Source organism: Gigantopelta aegis, chromosome 5, assembly GCF_016097555.1.
Source record: "Gigantopelta aegis isolate Gae_Host chromosome 5, Gae_host_genome, whole genome shotgun sequence".
In the NCBI taxonomy this organism is placed as follows: Eukaryota; Metazoa; Mollusca; class Gastropoda; order Neomphalida; family Peltospiridae; genus Gigantopelta; species Gigantopelta aegis.
The window spans coordinates 11,981,875-12,003,383 of NC_054703.1; the positions used below are offsets into that span (position 1 = coordinate 11,981,875).

The window sequence follows — 21,509 nt, forward strand, 5'->3', positions numbered from 1 at the left end:
CATCCATGTATATATAGAAACGACGTAAACTACTTTACTGTTCTGGGTATTGCTTTAAATTTGTATTTTATTCACGGTTCACAGATAATTTCAAAACCCAAAGTTATATATATTCTGTAAAAAAAAATCATTGATGACATCATATTTAGTACCGACAATGTGATTGGTTTGTTGGCATCAAATCATCCAATAGTAGTGTTCGTTAAACCAACGCATGATAATTTCTCAGTGTGATTTTTATTTTCCCCGTTATGAGTGCCTGCTGGGGTAATAAATTATATTTATTTTTATATTTGTAGTAGTGTTGTTATAGCAGTAGCTAGTTCTCCCACCCACCCCAAACCTTTTCCTGTCCTGGACGGAGAAGCTGGATGATGCTAGCACCTGTGCCCATGACAGGCGTGCGCTACAACAGCTTGCTCTGAATGTGCACATAAAACCCTATGACCTGACCTGACCAGTAGCTAGTGGGAACTTCCCTATTAGCTCAGTTGGTAGAGTACTGGACTCTTGTACAGGACTCTCATACTGAGAGTCCGTGGTTCAAATCCCCTCAGTGGAGGTTGATTTTTCTGTTAAATGTTTTATATTACACTGAAAATAAAAAATATAAAAAACAACAGGTCTTTGTGAATTGAAATGTTCCATAAAATAATTATGGGTTACAGCAAAAACATTTACCGATTCCACATACACCACCCATTCACATTTGCATTCATCTGAATATAATGTTTATGTCAGAATATATTCTGTGAAAAATAGGGCAATATCAAGAGGCCTACATGACTATGATTTTACGAAGTACCACACAAATAATCAGAGAGAAAACCCACTGCATGGGCTACTCTTTTCAATTAGCAGCAAGGGGTCTTTTATGCACCATAACGTACAATATCAATGTATGCAACAACAAAATAATCAGCCTCCACTGTGGGGATTTGAACCATGGCAAGCCCTGCAGTTAAAAAATTTAGATTCAGTTACTTAGTAATAACGGTGCAGTTACTGTTTTAATATTTACTTTTAATCTGTTTTCAGTTCACAAAGTATATTTTATTTTTTAGCAATGAGGAAAATATACATTTTGAAAAAAAAATGCAATAGTCCACGGCAAAAAAAAAATGCTGCAGAGAATGAATAACTTTGCAGCAATCTCCACGGCATTGCCGATTAAACTGCCCAACTTCAAGCGAAGATTGCCCATAGAACGGGTTCTCATTGGCACTAACAACATACACAATTCGAACATACATTATATAAGCATTTATTTCCACTCCAAAATTGAGAACATTTCCGTCTCAGTTTTTTGCTATATGACCGCATCTGGCTGTAGTACCGGTCCGAACAGGTGGTTCATTAACCGATTCACTCCGGCTGTCACTTGCGCTATATACCCATGTCCCAAAAGGTCGATGCACAATAATACAAAATGACATGGGCAAAATACAGCCAGAAGGCTTACCATTAAACATACATATTGTTTTAATTCTTCACCATTTCCTAGAAGTGAATATGTGAACCATAACATGTGTCACAATTAGGAACTATAGTGGACCGTGATGAATGAACTGTCACCCGGAAGTGATCTGTGTAGTGAGACCTAATAGGGAAATTTTAACTAGCTACTGCCAGTAGGAGCACTTTATACCAACACTACACATTGTGGATTTGAAATGTTTGCTTTGTTTAACGACACCACTAGAGCACTAGACTTATTTATCCTTGGCTATTGGATGTCAAACATTTGGTAATTTTTTACATATAGTCTTCAAGAAAGGAAACCAGCTACAATTTTCCATTACTAGCAAAGAATATTTTACATGCATCATCCCATACAGGATAGCACATACCATGGCCTTTGATATACCAGTCGTGGTGCACTGCCTGGAACGAGAAATAGTCCAATGTGCCCACCGACAGGGATTGATCCTAGACCGACCTGTCATCATGGAAGAGGTCTTTATCACTGGACTACGTCCTGCCCCCGGATTTGAAATGATTATTTTCAGGGTTCGAAATAAGCACTTTTCCGTCTGTCCCGACTAGTGAAAAACTATTCGGACAAGCAAAATGTGCCTCAGTGGTTGTTCAGTTGACAAGTAAAAAGATTCAGTGCAGTTTCATTTAGAGCAATCAAAACATCATCCTGGTACTTGAAAAAAACAATCTATTTATTTGGACAAGTGAAAATATTGGCCATGTAGTAGATTTCTAGATTTATTATATAACATTTAGTGAAATATCTTAAAATATCAGTGAAATAAAAGTGTTATCAGTCACTCAGTGACGATGACACATTTTAGAGTGAAACTTTCACTATTTCTAAAATGTGTTATCGTCACTGTAGAAAGTGGTATCTTCACTGTAAGAAAGCCGGAACTATTTTACTGCTGGCATTTTAAAAATAAAGGTAAATTGCCAAAAGTATATAATAAATAGAAAATTTCATGTTTTTTGTCAAATATGATTTACATGTATATCTCATCTCGTGATGTTTGCAATCATATCACACTCGTAACAAGCGCGACTAGTGAGATTTGATTGCAAACTTCACTTTTTGAGATATAAATCAAATTTGACAAAAACAATATAAAATATCCTCTATGTATATGTCTGACAGACTAGTACATTTTTTTATTATTTCTAGTACTGATTTTTATGGTTTAGCTACTATTCAACCCTACTGATCACAGACATCTCACCTTTTGTAACGTGGCATCGTTTTTCTTGGTTGCCTCGGCAAAGGCTCCGTATTTGCCCTTGTCAGGGGGGATAAAGGCACTCTTCTCCCACCCCCCACAGGCGTACTCGTAGAAATCAACGCATGGGTCGACCGACCGGTTCATCTTGGTCATGATAAGGGAACTCGTTTTAACACAGTTCTCCGTCATACACTCCTGTAAGACAAGACAAAGAGACATCAGGCTTTAGATGTCAGTAATCTGGACACAATAGGAAGGAAGGAAATGTTTTATTTAACAACACACTCAAACACACAGATATAGAGAGAGGAAACCCGCTGTCGCCACTTCATGGGATACTCTTTTTGATTAGCAACAAGGGACCTTTTATATGCATGCACCATCTCACAGACAGGACAGCACATACCACAGCCTTTGATGTACCAGTATAGCATAATGTATTTACTAATCTGGGCAAAACAGTAAGGAAGGCATTGTTTTATTTAATGACACACTCAACCACACAGATACTGAGAGAGGAAACCCACTGTCGCCATTTCATGGGCTACTCTTTTTGATTAGCAGCAAAGGATCTTTTATATGCACCATTCCATAGGCAGGACAGCACATACCATGGCCTTTGATGTACCAGTATAGTATAGTGTATTTGTGACATAATGGCATACGGATTTGCTTATATGCACCATCCCACACAGGACAGCACATACCATAGCCTTTGATGTACCAGTATAGTATAGTGTATTTGTGACATAATGGCATACGGATTTGCTTATATGCACCATCCCAGACAGGACAGCACATACCACAGCCTCTGATGTACCAGTATAGTATAGTGTATTTGTGACATAATGGCATACGGATTTGCTTATATGCACCATCCCACAGACAGGACAGCACATACCACAGCCTCTGATGTACCAGTATAGTATAGTGTATTTGTGACATAATGGCATACGGATTTGCTTATATGCACCATCCCACAGACAGGACAGCACATACCACAGCCTCTGATGTACCAGTATAGTATAGTGTATTTGTGACATAATGGCATACGGATTTGCTTATATGCACCATCCCACATACAGGACAGCACATACCACAGCCTCTGATGTACCAGTATAGTATAGTGTATTTGTGACATAATGGCATACGGATTTGCTTATATGCACCATCCCACAGACAGGACAGCACATACCACAGCCTCTGATGTACCAGTATAGTATAGTGTATTTGTGACATAATGGCATACGGATTTGCTTATATGCACCATCCCACAGACAGGACAGCACATACCACAGCCTCTGATGTACCAGTATAGTATAGTGTATTTGTGACATAATGGCATACGGATTTGCTTATATGCACCATCCCACAGACAGGACAGCACATACCACAGCCTCTGATGTACCAGTATAGTATAGTGTATTTGTGACATAATGGCATACGGATTTGCTTATATGCACCATCCCACAGACAGGACAGCACATACCACAGCCTCTGATGTACCAGTATAGTATAGTGTATTTGTGACATAATGGCATACGGATTTGCTTATATGCACCATCCCACAGACAGGACAGCACATACCACAGCCTCTGATGTACCAGTATAGTATAGTGTATTTGTGACATAATGGCATACGGATTTGCTTATATGCACCATCCCACAGACAGGACAGCACATACCACAGCCTCTGATGTACCAGTATAGTATAGTGTATTTGTGACATAATGGCATACGGATTTGCTTATATGCACCATCCCACAGACAGGACAGCACATACCACAGCCTCTGATGTACCAGTATAGTATAGTGTATTTGTGACATAATGGCATACGGATTTGCTTATATGCACCATCCCACAGACAGGACAGCACATACCACAGCCTCTGATGTACCAGTATAGTATAGTGTATTTGTGACATAATGGCATACGGATTTGCTTATATGCACCATCCCACAGACAGGACAGCACATACTACAGCCTCTGATGTACCAGTATAGTATAGTGTATTTGTGACATAATGGCATACGGATTTGCTTATATGCACCATCCCACAGACAGGACAGCACATACTTTACAGCCTCTGATGTACCAGTATAGTATAGTGTATTTGTGACATAATGGCATACGGATTTGCTTATATGCACCATCCCACAGACAGGACAGCACATACCACAGCCTCTGATGTACCAGTATAGTATAGTGTATTTGTGACATAATGGCATACGGATTTGCTTATATGCACCATCCCACAGACAGGACAGCACATACTACAGCCTCTGATGTACCAGTATAGTATAGTGTATTTGTGACATAATGGCATACGGATTTGCTTTAAAGGCGACAAGCGGTAATAAAGGAAGGAAATGTTTTATTTAATGATGCACTCAACACATTTTATTTACAGTTATATATGGTGTCGGGCATATGGTTAAGAACCACAGAGATATACATGTAGAGGGAGGAAACCCGCTGTCGCCACTTCGTGAGCTACTCTTTCCGATTAGCAGCAAGGTATTTTTTATATGCACCATCCCACAAACAGGATAGTACATACCATGGCCTTTGTTACACCAGTTGCGGAGCACTGGCTGGAACGAGAAATAGCCCAATTGGGCCACCGACGGGGATCGATCCTAAACCACCGCGCGTCAAGCGAGCACTTTACTACTGGGCTACGTCCCGCCCCTGGGGCACAACAGGCTTTTGGGGCAATGGGAACTCTATTAACGTGCCCCTATCCAAAAGGTTCAGGCACGCCTACCACGGATTCGGCCTCTGACTTCGCCAGTGGGCGGTTCCGTGGCAGGGGGCAACAGGTTTAGTCTGTACTGAGCACTCTAGAGGTTTTATTAGTATACCAGTAGCATTGGTTTTAACAGCTGGTGTTTTTATTTAAATCTTGAATTTTTATATTGATGTTGCTCATCACTTTAGTTTTGCATTTACCATAACTTGACACCCAATAGCCAATGTATTTTTCATGCGGGGATGTCGTTAAACATTCATTCATTCGTTCGTTCGTTCGTTCGTTCGTTCGTTCGTTCGTTCGTTCGTTCATTCATTCATTCATTCATTCAACAGCAAAAGGTAAAAAGTTGTAGTCATGAATGCATTTGAAGTTATTTTAATTTAATTACAGCTTATCATTTCAGCTGCTTTGAGGTAAAGAGTTTTGAGGTTTTCATGTTTGTACTTAATTTGGGCTGATCTATTTTGGCCCTAATCTTGCAGGTGAACTGAATGTGTTTTTTCGCCAAAAGTCAGCTCGAAGTCGTCGAGCTATTAGCCTTGGTGAGAAGTCGCAGATGCCGTAATATTTTAGATCTAATCCAACCCCTGCAATTGCCCACGGTACATTAAATATATTCTGTCACTTTGATATAATATAATTAAACTATAAAGATTGAACTGGCTCGTCGCTGCGGACAATGATAAATTGTCATTGCTGGAATCACACAACAGACATCACGACCCCTGAGTTGTTTAGTTTCGTAGCTCACTTGGCACCTTGTCGGTCCGTGTTTTTACTTTGGCGCCAGACTGTAGAGACATAGATGTATGTCACACCTTTTGCTGTGACCTGTCAAGTGTTGTTAATCCTCGGCCACATTCATTTCAGTAATGCCAGAAAATACTAATAATTACTTTCATTTTAATATAACAACACATTATTAACTACTTAATACTATCAGACAGACAGACAGGACAGGACAGGACAAGACAGGACAGGACAGGACAGGACAGGACAGGACAGATATGACACCTATAGGTAGCACTAAACCAAATAACTTCCGGCTGGGTCAAAGTTTGAGGTGCACCCAACTTTTGATAGAGAAGTGAACACCACAAGTCCTGTGATTGGTGATAAATGTGAGTGAGTTGGTTGTGAAAAAAAATTGTTTCATCTGGGTAACAAAAATATGCAATTTTATTTCATCTAGTACCACTGTGTCAAGTAGCCTTGTGCTCGAAACATGTATGGGGTATCTGTAAAAAAAGAACTCAAATTTTGTGCGGAACTAGGGTATTCATTGATGCTACCCATTATCTCAGAAATGAACAGGTGAGGGGTGGTAGTATTTATATCTGTGGCATTTATGTCGATTGATAGGCTGTATGTAGGAGTTTTAGCCACATGTGTTACTATTGTCGTCTATTGAATCTGATTTGGTAGTATACACCCTGTAGTCTCCTCCTGTTGGACCAGGAGGGGACTAATAACTAGTTGCAATATAAATGGTATACAATGACCACTCATGTATTATCTGTAACTCACGAGCTCTGACTTGAGGTGGAAGTGCTGCCACACGATGCCCGCGATGAGGCCGAGGATGATGATTATAAAGATCACCACCAGCAGCTTGAAGCACAAATTTGACGGAGCCTTTTTAGAAGACGATTTTTTCAGCGAATCTGAAAATACAAAAGAACAGCATCTTGTTTAAAATAAAAGCAAACCAAACCCACCCCACCAAAAAAACTATAATTTAAAAAAAAACAAAAAAACAACAACAAAACCCCTACTATGGAAAAGAAAGAAAGAAAGAAAGCAAGAAATGTTTTATTTAACGACGCACTCAACACATTTTATTTACAGTTATATGGCGTCAGACATATGGTTAAGGACCATACAGATTTTGAGAGGGAACCCGCTGTCGCCACTTCATGGACTACTCTTTCCGATTAGCAGCAAGGGATCTTTTATTTGCGCTTCCCACAGGCAGGATAGCACAAACCATGGCCTTTGTTGAACCAGTTATGGATCACTGGTCGGTACAAGTGGTTTACACCTACCCATTCCCCTGTTATGGAAAGAATAAAATGTTTTATTTAACAACGCACTCAACACATTTTATTTACGGTTATATGGTGTCAGACATATGGTTAAGGACCACACAGATTTTGAGAGGAAACCCGCCGTCGCCACTTCATGAGCTATTCTTTCCGATTAGCAGCAAGGGATCGTTTATATGCACCATCCCAGACAGGATAGCACATACCACGGCCTTTGATGTACCAGTCGTGGTGCACTGGCTGGAGCGAGAAATAGCCCAATGGGCACACTGATGGGAATCGATCCCAAACTAACCGCGCATCAAGCGAGTACTTTACCACTGGGCTACGTCTCGCCTTCCCTACTATGCTGTCACTCATAAATTGACATACTGTTAATCTAGAAAGTTTTGCGAGCAACAAATTACTACGAAAATTGTGAGGAACTAATGGTCGCAGTTATTTTGTTATGCAATAGCATCATTATTTTTTGTTAACAAATAAGACAGTACGATCAAAAACATGGATTTAATTAAATGACGACTATTCATAACCACAAATGTTAACTTGATAATTGCCAATCTACAAACCACAGGGCTCGAATTTAAGAATTTGTCTCCACAGCAATTTTTTTAAAGAATTACCATAGGTAATTGCCCACCAATAGCAATTTTGAGCTGCCTATGGCATTATTCTTTTTAAAGTGACATTTGCAGCAAATAAACATGACTGAAAGGATATTTTGTTGCATGTAGACATTTCAAACGTGCAAATGTTAAATATTGGCAATTAATGTACACCAGGTGTATACATTTCACCATTGTTGAGGAGCTTTATTGACGGCACAAAAGTGCCATCGGTGATGCTCTCTACCTACGTCAATTTATATCTCAACGATGGCAATTGCCGGGGGTGCCGCCATTAAGTTCGAGCCCTGAAATGACCCACTTGAAAATGTTACTTGTGGCAACGAGTTACTAAACAGACACAGAGTAGAACGGTGATATGTATTCATTTAACACTGAACACCAGGGCCCATATTTTCGAAGCAATCTTACTATTAGCCTATGAAATTGTAAAACCATTGTAAGCTATGACGTCCCTATAGCGTGTGCTGTAGTGATGTCACAATCTACTGTACATGTAGTTTTATTATTTCATAGGCGAAGATTGCTTCAAAAATGTAGGCCCTGCTTCTCAATTAATTACAATAACACATGGTACAAGCCTTCATCACAGCTCTTGAAGGCTAAAACAACGTGCCTGACACAGTATGTTTTTTTTTTATGTAATACAACTTGTTAGCTAAAGTCGCAATACTTTCTACATGCACTTTTAGCCAGTCTTACCACTCATGAACCTTTCATGATGCAATCATAGTAACATTTATGGATATTTACAGACATCTGAATAGCAATTATAATCTGAAAGTTGTCCAGTGCTTTGAAAACAAAAACCGTCATGTCTCTTCTATGTCAAGTGACAAAGATGGCAGCACCCACTGAGGTTGTATTTGTGGAATTCATCATTGTATTCAATATTTAACACAATGTGTAAATGGTAGTCAACTGGAATAGGATCCATGTTAAATACAGCATTGGTCTTGTAAAAAACAAAAAAGTTGTCAGCAGTGAAGATCAAAAGAGAAGGAAGGAAGGATGGAAGGAACGACGGAAGGAACGAACGAAGGAAGGAAAGAAGGTAGGAAGGGAAGAACGAAGGAAGGAACAAAGGAAGGAACGAAGGAAGGAATGAAGGAAGGAACGAAGAAGGAACAAAGGAAGGAAGGAAATATTTTATTTAACGATGCACTCAACACATTTTATTTATGGTTATATGGTGTCAAACATATGGTAAAGGACCACACAGATATTGAGAGAGGAAACCTGCTGTCGCCACTTCATGAGCTACTCTTTTTGATTAACAGCAAGGGATCTTTTATATGCACCATCTCACAGACAGGATAACACATACCACGGCCTGTGATGTACCGGTCGTGGTGCACCGACCGTGCATCAAGCGAACACTTTACCACTGGACTACATCCCGTCCCCAAAGAGGAGAAGCTATGAGAATGATCAGAAACTGTTAAAAAGGCTTTGCATATTATATTACAGCTACAACATCACTGATATTCACATCATGAAACAAGTTATCTCCCTTGAGTGACTCACCATCATCTTCTTCATCTTCAGTACTTCGTCTACCGAATTGGTGATAATTATAGCTTATCGCCATGATCCGACTGCGCAATCTGCTTAGTACGGACGATGACGGTTCAAACGAATTATCCAGCTCCATCTGTGATTTTAACACTCAGTCACTGACCTTTCCCGATTACATCTCATTATACACAGAGTCAGTGAAGTCCACAGATGTCTATTTTTTACATACATCCATAAAACGATGTCCTGAAATCCACATCCTAGTATCTACACTAACACCAAAAACAAACAAACATTCAGAAAAGACTGCAATTAAAGCAATACATGTCCCCCCTCCCCCACCCCCTCCCCCCACCCCCTCCACGGGTCTCTAAGTACAAAGGTTATAACTCTGCCAAACATGAATAAATTAAAAAAATTGGCAGAGTTATAACCTTTGAATAAATTCCGATGAAATTTAACCTTGAACTGGCTATAACTCTGTCACAAATGGGTAAATCTCCATTAAATTCAAACCTGATCTGGCTATAACTCTGTCACAAATGGGTAAATCTCCATTAAATTCAAACCTGATCTGGCTATAACTCTGTCACAAATGGGTAAATCTCCATTAAAGTCAACCTTGAACTGGCTATAACTGTCACAAATGGGTAAATCTCCATTAAATTCAAACCTGATCTGTCACTGTACATGATAAAGCTATGTACAAAATGTAACCTCACCATCCTGAGGCATTTTGAACAAAAAACAAGGTCTGGAAAAGTAGATGAATGGACAGACAAAGCGATATGAAACCTATAACCAGCTTCAGTAGCTTAGTGGTTAAGTCATTGGACTACAAGCTGGTAGGTACAGGGTTCGCAGCCCGGTACCGGCACCCACCTAGAGAGAGTTCCTAAGGGCTCAATGGGTAGGTTTTAGACCACTACACCCTCTTCTCTCTCACCAACCACTAACAACTAACAACTAACCCACTGTCCCGGACAGACAGACCAGATAGCTGAGGTGTGCCCAGACTGCGTGCTTGAACCTTAATTGGATATAAGCACAAAAATAAAAAGGAAAGAAAAATGAAATCTATAGTCCCCTTCAGTTGGGACTAAAAGGTGTTTTCTGTTTTCTGTTCAAAGACCGTGGTATGTGCTGTCCTGTCTGTGGGAAAGTGAATATAAAAGACCCCTTGCTGCTTATCGAAAAGAGTAGCCGATGTGGCGGCAGCGGGTTTCCTCTCAAAAGAAATATGTCAGAATGACCATATGTTTGACATCCAATAACCGATGATAAGATAAAAATCAATGTGCTCTAGAGGCGTCGTTAAATAAAACAAACTTTACTCTTTGTATATTTATCTGAAACATCTGGTAGTGTTAGGGAAATACCAATTATTTGATTAAATTAACACTGACATTTTGCCAATGATTCCTGAATTGTAAATAAGTTAGTTTCTATTACCCGACATACATATACAATAAATTGTAAATATTCTGCTTCGGAAATGTAGTGATCTCCATGTAGTTGTAATGGTAGTACATGTATTTAAAACTGTCATGAGTGTATTTTTAATATTGTTTTTCTTTTGTTTTGTTTAACACCACTGGAACACATTGATTAATTAATCATCAGCAATTGAATGTCAAACGTTTGTTAATTCTCACTCGTAGTCATCAGAGAAAACCCGCTACATTTTCGTAATGCAGCTAGGAATCTTTTATATGCATTTTCCCACAGACAGGAAAGCACATACCACGGTCTTTGTCCAGTTGTGCTGCACTGGTTGGAATGAGAGAAAAAAAAAATCAGCTGAATGGATCCACCGAGGTGGTTTGATCCTGCGATGCAAGCACCTCAAGCGAGAACTCAACCGACTGAGCTAAATCCTGCCCCCGTATTTTTAATAATTAATCATATACAATAGACCATCAATATTAATTTGACCGGCCTCGGTGGCATCGTGGTTAGGCCATCGGTCAACAGGCTGGTAGATACTGGGTTCGGATCCCAGTCGAGGCATGGGATTTTTAATCCAGATACCGACTCCAAACCCTGAGTGAGTGCTCCGCAAGGCTCAATGGGTAGGTGTAAACCACTTGCACCGACCAGTGATCCATAACTGGTTCAACAAAGGCCATGGTGAGTGCTATCCTGCCTGTGGGAAGCGCAAATAAAACATCCCTTGCTGCTAATCGGAAAGAGTAGCCCATGAAGTGGCGACAGCGGGTTTCTTCTCAAAATCTGTGTGGTCCTTAACCATATTTCTGACCCCATATAACCGTAAATAAAATGTGTTGAGTGCGTCATTAAATAAAACATTTCTTTCTTTCTTTTCAATATTAATTGTGTTACATTCTTTGTTATATACAATGTATAATATGCAAGATGCAATAACTTCCATGTAGCATGTCACATGTGTTTCTGTTTTGATTGCACTGCTGTTATTTTGTGAGTCAATAAATCATGATACTGCACGATTTCAGTCTAAAGTAGGGAATCCTCATGAGCCAAAAGTTTTTAATAATATAATGCTCACTGTGTACACACTGTCAAGTATATATATACACACATAATAATTATACACCCCCCCCCATGCACCCACCCCCTGATATGTTCTGGGACATCCCTAAGTCATGTCTACTTTAAATTAATAACTTTCTATTTGAATATGATGACAATTGTCACATATATACACTTAAAATAATTGTGACTTGTACCCACCCCCTCTGATCAATTCTGTAACATCCCTACGTCCTGTTTACTCTAAAGAAAGGAAATGTTTTATTTAACGATGCACTCAACACATTTTATTTACAGTTATATGGCATCAGACATATGGCTAAGGACCACAAAGATATTGAAAGAGGAAACCCGCTGTCTCCACTTCGTGGGCTACTCTTTTCGATTAGCAGTAAGGGATCTTTTATATGCATCATCCCACAGACAGCATGGTACATACCATGGCCTTTGTTACACCAGTTGTGGAGTACTGGCTGTAACAAGAAATAGCCCAATAGGTCCACCGACGGGGATCGATCCCAGACCAAAGACCGACCGCGCATCGAGCAAGTGCTTTACCACTGGGCTACATCCCACCCTTTTGATTACTATATCTGTAAATGTATTATGAATGCAGACCGACCACGCATCAAGCGAACGCTTTACCACTGGGCTACATCCCACCCCTGTTTACTCTTAAATAACTTCTAGGTCTGATTCACAGCGTAATGTAAGAATCACAGCGTAATATAAGAATCACAGCGTAATATAAGAATCACAGCATACGTATACCTTGTCAGATTACACTTACATAAAACTATGACACCATAAAAACACACACACATTGTCACATACAGCCCCAGTCCGCTACCAATTCCGGTCGGGCTGCTAGTGCTCCCTCTCCCACCCACCCACCCACCCACCCCAACCCTTCTCCCATCCTGCATGGACAGATGAGTCCATGACAGGTATACAGTACAACAGCTTGTTCCGAATATGCACGTAAAACCCTATGACCTGACCTGACCTGTCACATACAGAAACTTGAAAATACCATGTACATGATAATCACACACACACGTTAAGACCAACCCTATTATCCACCTCTATGAACCAGGCTGAAAACCAATCAACACAAACAAACTATAACACACAAGGAATCAGCTATGCTGGTAACTCCATCAAAGTAACAAGTGATTTGAAGTTTTCCTCCATGAGCTCCAACAAATGATATTTACAGACTGGCTTGAGTGAACACAATAACTCGGCTCATGTGATAATAGTAACATACACTTACACAGCCCTGCCTACATTACACTACACTACACTACACTACACTACACTACACTACACAACCAACTCATGGTTCACTGACACTTTGTGCTGTTTGGGTTACCAGCTGAACTGTTCCGCTCTGTAATTTCATGAATACACAACTAACTCATGTTTCACTGAAATTCTGTGCAGTTTATAGGCTGCTCAATTGTTCACAACTAACTCATGTTTCACTGAAAGTCTGTGCAGTTTATACCTTGTAGGCTGCTCAACTGTTCACAACTAAATCTTGTTTCACTGAAAGTCTGTGCAGTTTATAGGTTGCTCAATTGTTCACAATTAATTATACCTCACATATGACTGATACAAATGTACCGTGTGCAGTTTGGGCTCCTGAATGTCTTCTGCTTAGGGGCGGGTCGTAGCCAAGTGGAAAAGTATTCACTTGATGCACAGTCCGTGTGGGATGGATCCCCATATGATTGTCCCGAGTTCCCTGCATTAATTTTTGCAAGATGTTTCCGACAAATAAAATCTTTTAACATCTAAAAATGCGCATTCAATATATTTTCTTGTTTAGAATATCAGTGTCTGTATATTCAATGTGTTTCTGGTCATCTTACTATTTGTAAGAAGCCCAAACTGGATTTTGTCTTCAAATAATTTTGTATGTACGAAAAAAAAATATTTTAGGAAATAAAATGAAATTCAACCTAGTATAAATACAAGAACGACCAGAAACATGTTTAATATACAGCCACTAATATTTTATGCAGAAAAATATATTTAATATGTAATTACAATCGTTAAAAAGTCTCTGTTAGTCGATAACATCTTAAAAAGTGCAGCAAACTCAGGAATGTCCCTTTAATATAGGCTAATGCCTGTTGGCCCATTTCCAGATATCTTGTTTTTGAACGGCAATAAATATTGATTTAACCAAGTTTCACTGATAAAAATCTATGTACTTTGTGCAGCCTAGGCTCCTCAATATGTTCTGTTTAGGGGCGGGAAGTAGCCAAGTGGTAAAGCGCTCGCTTGATGCACAGTCGGTTTGCGATAGATCCCTGCCAATGAACCTATTTGGCTATTTCTCGTTCCAGCCAGTGCAAAGGCCGTGGTATGTGCTCTCCTATCTATGGGATGGTGCATATAAAAGATTCCGTGTTACTAATGAAAAAATGTAGCGGGTTTCATTTCTGAGACTATACATCAAAATTACCAAATGTTTGACATCCAATAGCCAATGATTAATAAATCAATGTGCTCTAGTGGTGTCATTTTTTTTATTTATATGAATACACAACTAATTCATGTGGTTTGATCTGGTGAAATCAACCTCGGTAGTGTCGTGGTTAAGCCATCGGACATAAGGCTGGTAGGTACTGGGTTCACAGCCCGGAACCGGCTTCCAGCTAGAGCGAGTTTTAACGACTCAATGGGTAGGAGTAAGACCACTACACTGACTTCTCTCTCACTAACAACTAACAACTAACAACTAACTCACTGTCCTGGACAGATAGCTCAGATACATGTAGCTGAATTGTGTGACCAGGACAGCATGCTTGAACCTTAAATGGATATAAGCATGAAAATATGTTGAAATGAATGAATGGTCTGTTGAATTTGTTCCACTCAGTAATTACACGAAGGAAGGAAATGTTTTATTTAACGACGCACTCAACACATTTTATTTTACGGTTATATGGCATTAGACATATGGTTAAGGACCACACAGATATTGAGACAGGAAACCTGCTGTCGCCACTTCATGGGCTATTCTTTCTGATTAGCAGCAAGGGATCTTTTATATGCATGATCCCACAGACAGGATAGCACAAACCACAGCCTTTGATATACCAATTGTGGTGCACTGGCTGGAACGAGAAATAGCCCAATGGGACCACTGACGGGGATTGATCCCAGACCGACCGCGCATCAAGCGAGCACTCTACCACTGGGCTACGTCCCACTCCTGTAATTACAACTAACTCAGTCTGTGCAGTTTGGGCGGAAGAATTTGTTCAGCCCAGCATTTACATGGATAGGAAAATGAGCAGACATTGTTACCCAAATGGTTAAAAATATCTCGTTACATATCAAAGTGATACATCCCATTAGAATGCCAAGTGGAACATAACACTTCAACGTCAGACGATGATGTCATCAATTGGCGCACTACAACTACAGGAACGTCAACGAAACAAGATGAGTGATATAAATTAAGACAGATTAAGGGTAATAAATAAAGCTCGTGACAATTGAAAATTATTTCACTTGAGATATAAACATGTTATGAAATGGATGCCCGTTTAATATCCTGTAAGTATGTCATGCTGTGAATACATAAAATATTATATATACAACTAAAAGTTTAGACAACTTACAACAACAAAAATTAATTTTCAGGGTTTTTTCAATGACACCACTGGTGGACATCGATTTTTAATCATCAGCTATTGGATGTCAAACATTCGGTAATTTATTAATCATCAGCTACTGGATGTCAAACATTCGGTAATTTATTAATCATCGGCTATTGGATGTCAAACATTCGGTAATTTTGACATATAGTCTTAGAGAGGAAATCGGCTACATTTTTTCATTAGTAACAAGGAATCTTTTATATGCACCATCCCACAGACAGGACAGCACATACCACAGCATTTGATATACCAGTCGTGGCCTCTTACACAGACAGGGTAACACATACCATGGCCTTTGATGTACCAGTCATGTTGCACTGGTTGGAATAAGAAATAGCCCAATGGGCACACCGACGGGGATCGATCCCAAACTGACCGCGCATCAAGCGAGCGCTTTACCACTGGGCTACGTCCCTCCCACATCATGGCATGGATGAAAGAACTATACAAATTGAGTTGTTTGTAATTATAAGAATTTGTTTAATTTTTTGTCAGTTTATTGACGTATAAAACATCCCAGGTTTCCTCTTAGAGTTTGACTATATATGTCAGAATTAACAAACATTTGACATCCAATACCATTGCTGCTAATGCAGGGGTGCAGAAATGGAACATATTTCACTAGCCCGCCAGACTAGAACAAACTGAAATTTACTAGTCCGCCAGCATTTTTACTAGTCCGCTAGCCTATAGAACAATATATTATTGTTTAACAATATTATAATATACGCCGTCTTCACTTCAAATGATAGATGATATATATTGTCTAACACTATTATAATATACGCCGTCTTCACTTCAAATGATAGATGATATATATTGTCTAACACTATTATAATATACGCCGTCTTCACTTCAAATGATAGATGATATATATTGTCTAACACTATTATAATATACACCGTCTTCACTTCAAATGATAGATGATATATATTGTCTAACACTATTATAATATACGCCGTCTTCACTTCAGATGATAGATGATATATATGTCTCTAACACTATTATAATATACGCCGTCTTCACTTCAAATGATAGATGATATATATTGTCTAACACTATTATAATATACGCCGTCTTCACTTCAGATGATAGATGATATATATTGTCTAACACTATTATAATATACGCCGTCTTCACTTCAAATGATAGATGATATATATTGTCTAACACTATTATAATATACGCCGTCTTCACTTCAAATGATAGATGATATATATTGTCTAACACTATTATAATATACGCCGTCTTCACTTCAAATGATAGATGATATATATTGTCTAACACTATTATAATATACGCCGTCTTCACTTCAAATGATAGATGATATATATTGTCTAACACTATTATAATATACACCGTCTTCACTTCAAATGATAGATGATATATATTGTCTAACACTATTATAATATACGCCGTCTTCACTTCAAATGATAGATGATATATATTGTCTAACACTATTATAATATACGCCGTCTTCACTTCAAATGATAGATGATATATATTGTCTAACACTATTATAATATACACCGTCTTCACTTCAAATGATAGATGATATATATTGTCTAACACTATTATAATATACACCGTCTTCACTTCAAATGATAGATGATATATATTGTCTAACACTATTATAATATACGCCGTCTTCACTTCAAATGATAGATGATATATATTGTCTAACACTATTATAATATACGCCGTCTTCACTTCAAATGATAGATGATATATATTGTCTAACACTATTATAATATACGCCGTCTTCACTTCAAATGATAGATGATATATATTGTCTAACACTATTATAATATACGCCGTCTTCACTTCAAATGATAGATGATATATATTGTCTAACACTATTATAATATACGCCGTCTTCACTTCAAATGATAGATGATATATATTGTCTAACACTATTATAATATACGCTATTATAATATACGCCGTCTTCACTTCAGATGATAGATGATATATATTGTCTAACACTATTATAATATACGCCGTCTTCACTTCAGATGATAGATGATATATATTGTCTAACACTATTATAATATACGCCGTCTTCACTTCAGATGATAGATGATATATATTGTCTAACACTATTATAATATACGCCGTCTTCACTTCAGATGATAGATGATATATATTGTCTAACACTATTATAATATACGCCGTCTTCACTTCAGATGATAGATGATATATATTGTCTAACACTATTATAATATACGCCGTCTTCACTTCAAATGATAGATGATATATATTGTCTAACACTATTATAATATACGCCGTCTTCACTTCAAATGATAGATGATATATATTGTCTAACACTATTATAATATACGCCGTCTTCACTTCAGATGATAGATGATATATATTGTCTAACACTATTATAATATACGCCGTCTTCACTTCAAATGATAGATGATATATATTGTCTAACACTATTATAATATACGCCGTCTTCACTTCAAATGATAGATGATATATATTGTCTAACACTATTATAATATACGCCGTCTTCACTTCAAATGATAGATGATATATATTGTCTAACACTATTATAATATACGCCGTCTTCACTTCAAATGATAGATGATATATATTGTCTAACACTATTATAATATACGCCGTCTTCACTTCAAATGATAGATGATATATATTGTCTAACACTATTATAATATACGCCGTCTTCACTTCAAATGATAGATGATATATATTGTCTAACACTATTATAATATACGCCGTCTTCACTTCAAATGATAGATGATATATATTGTCTAACACTATTATAATATACGCCGTCTTCACTTCAAATGATAGATGATATATATTGTCTAACACTATTATAATATACGCCGTCTTCACTTCAGATGATAGATGATATATATTGTCTAACACTATTATAATATACGCCGTCTTCACTTCAAATGATAGATGATATATATTGTCTAACACTATTATAATATACGCCGTCTTCACTTCAAATGATAGATGATATATATTGTCTAACACTATTATAATATACACCGTCTTCACTTCAAATGATAGATGATATATATTGGACAAAAGCAATAATAAGGAAGGAACGAAGGAAATGTTTTTATTAAAGACGCACTCAACACATTTTATTTATGGTTATATGGCATCAGACATATGGTTAAGGACCACACAGATATTGAGAGAGGAAACCCAGTCGCCACTTCATGGGCTACTCTTTTCAATTAGCAGCAAGGGATCTTTTATATGCTTCATTCCAGTTAGGATAACACATACCACAGCCTTTGATATACCAGTCATGGTGCACTGGCTGGAGCGAGAAATAGCCCAATGGGAAAGCAATAATAAGGACATTTGGTTGGCCAAGTGATCAACATCACGTGGAAAATGAATCAAGCCACAAAAGTTCACATTTCTTTCATATAGATTTATAAAATTTAAGTTACATCCCGCAAGTACATGTATTTAACAGAACAATCTATTCAAAACTACTGACAACATACTTTCACATAATTCTAAATAATTTGTTTGAATGGTTTGGAATTTGGACATGACCAATGCGGAATTGCGTATTCGATGGGGGGGAAAAAAAAAACCCGCATAAAAATCATGGTCAGTCAGGAAAAGACGGTTCACCCGTTGGACTGGTAGTTGTATTTTTTAACTCATCCATCAGAATTGTAACTCCTGTAACGCCAAAATGTACCAGGTTTCCTCTAATTTAGCCTAACTGCACATGTGTTACTCTCAATAAATAACGAAGGAAATGTTTTATTTAAGGACGCACTCAACACATTTTATTTACGGTTATATGGCATCAAACATATGGTTAAGGACCACACACAGATATTGAAAGAGGAAAACCGCTGTCACCACTTCATGGGCTACTCTTTTCGATTAGCAGCAAGGGATCTTTTATATACACCATCCCAGACAGGATAGTACATACCATGGCCTTTGTTACACCAGTTGTGGAGCACCCTCAATAAATAAAGCATTTATTATAATAAAACCTGGTGATTAATATATAAAAACAATTAACTTTCTGTTACATTCATTACAACATAACGTCATCCCATTAATCCAGACGTAGCAACGGGAGTTTGTTCATTTTTTGATGAACATAAAAATTACGTCGTCAGAGAAAGTCATATGTGATGACGTCATTTTATATGGGCAAGTTGTCTTAATGAGCGTTATTGTTTATGGACCAAAAATAAATCAAAATAAAGTATGAAGTTTTAGTGTTATTATTAGCAAGTGTGATTCAAATTTAATTATAAGTATTGTCTGTTATTTCTTTTATGTTCATCTTTGCCGATTCACACAGTTTGCAGATGATTTTTTTTTTTTCACACCCTGATAACAAACAATCCTTTATTGAATGTGCTTTAGTGGTGTCATTAAACAATACAAACTTCAACTTGTTACTGACATACAACAACCTACACCATTTTATACAATTTTGTGACAGTTACATATCAATATATTCACACACAAGTCATATAAATCATTCTGATATAAAATACATAGAATAACAAACCAAACAAAAAACAAACCTTTCTCGGAATCAAACTGTGTATAGCTGCCACTGTCTGCCATAATTGTATAAAAAATAGAATTTAAAGCTGTTCTGTAAGGATTATTTACCCATTTACAACAAATTCTGAACTTATGTCTCTACTGTGCAGCAAAAAAGTCTAACTACAAACCAATAATCACTGGTTAACAGCATCCGGTAATTCTGCAGTAAACCTTGTAAAAATTCAATCTATTATGTTGCTGAATATCTTGTAAAAATTCAGTTTGTTATGAACAAGCTGTTGTCCTGTATGTTAGTAATAATACAAAAAGTTAAAGTTGTGTTTGACGACACCACTATAGCACATAGACGGAGAGAGAGGGTGAGGGGGGAGAGAGAGAGGGAGGGAGGGAGGGAGGGAGGGAGGGAGGGAGGGAGAGACACACACACACAGAGACAGACAGACAGACAGAAAGACAGACAGAGAGGGGAAAGGGAGGGAGGGAGAGAGGGAGGTAGAGTGACACACAGAGAGAGTGAGATATAGACAGAGAGAGATAGAGAAAAAGAGAGAGAGAGAGAGAGAGAGAGAGAGAGAGAGAGAGAGAGAGAGAGAGAGAGAGAGAGAGAGAGAGAGAGAGAGAGAGAAAGGGAGAGTAAAAGAGAGTGGAAAAGAGATGACTATTAATACAATATAGGCTACTATTTAAAATCAGCAAGGAATCTTTTCTCACCAACATAACAGCACATACCACAGACTTTAGTGAACCCATTATAGTACACTAGTTGGCATAGGGAGAAAACCCAAATCATTTATACAAAGTGATCAATCCTGTGACCCATCACATGTCAGACAAACCCCGACTCCATGTGAAAAAATAAAACCAGCCTCGGTGGAGTCATGGTTAAGCTATCGGATATAAGGCTGGTAGGTACTGTGTTCGCAAGTTTTAGGTAGTACTAAACCAAATAACTTCCGGCTGGGTCAAAGTTCGAGGTGCACCCAACTTTTGATAGAGAAGTGAACACCACAAGTCCTGTGATTGGTTATAAATGTGAGTGTGTTGGTTGTAAAAAATAATAGTTTCATCTGGGTAAAAAAAAATTGCAATTTTATTTCATCTAGTACCAATGTGTCAAGTAGCCTTGTGC

General features: G+C 38.0%; 1 protein-coding gene across 8 annotated transcripts in view; it reads right to left on the reverse strand.

Annotated features, from left to right (window-relative positions):
* Positions 1 to 21,509, reverse strand: part of LOC121373260 (endothelin-converting enzyme 2-like) — a 67,543-nt gene that overhangs the window by 29,495 nt on the left and 16,539 nt on the right. For 4 of the 8 annotated variants that reach the window (XM_041499773.1, XM_041499774.1, XM_041499780.1 and 1 more), the window contains exons 4-5: positions 6,986 to 7,122; positions 2,703 to 2,897 (exon numbers count right to left, since the gene is read on the reverse strand). In XM_041499773.1, the coding sequence (XP_041355707.1) occupies positions 2,703 to 2,897; positions 6,986 to 7,122 (332 nt within the window). Of the gene's footprint in view, positions 1 to 2,702; positions 2,898 to 6,985; positions 7,123 to 9,656; positions 9,920 to 13,229; positions 13,442 to 20,394; positions 20,526 to 21,509 lie in introns of those variants that run through there. The other 4 variants (XM_041499775.1, XM_041499777.1, XM_041499778.1 and 1 more) reach the window with 4 other exon arrangements.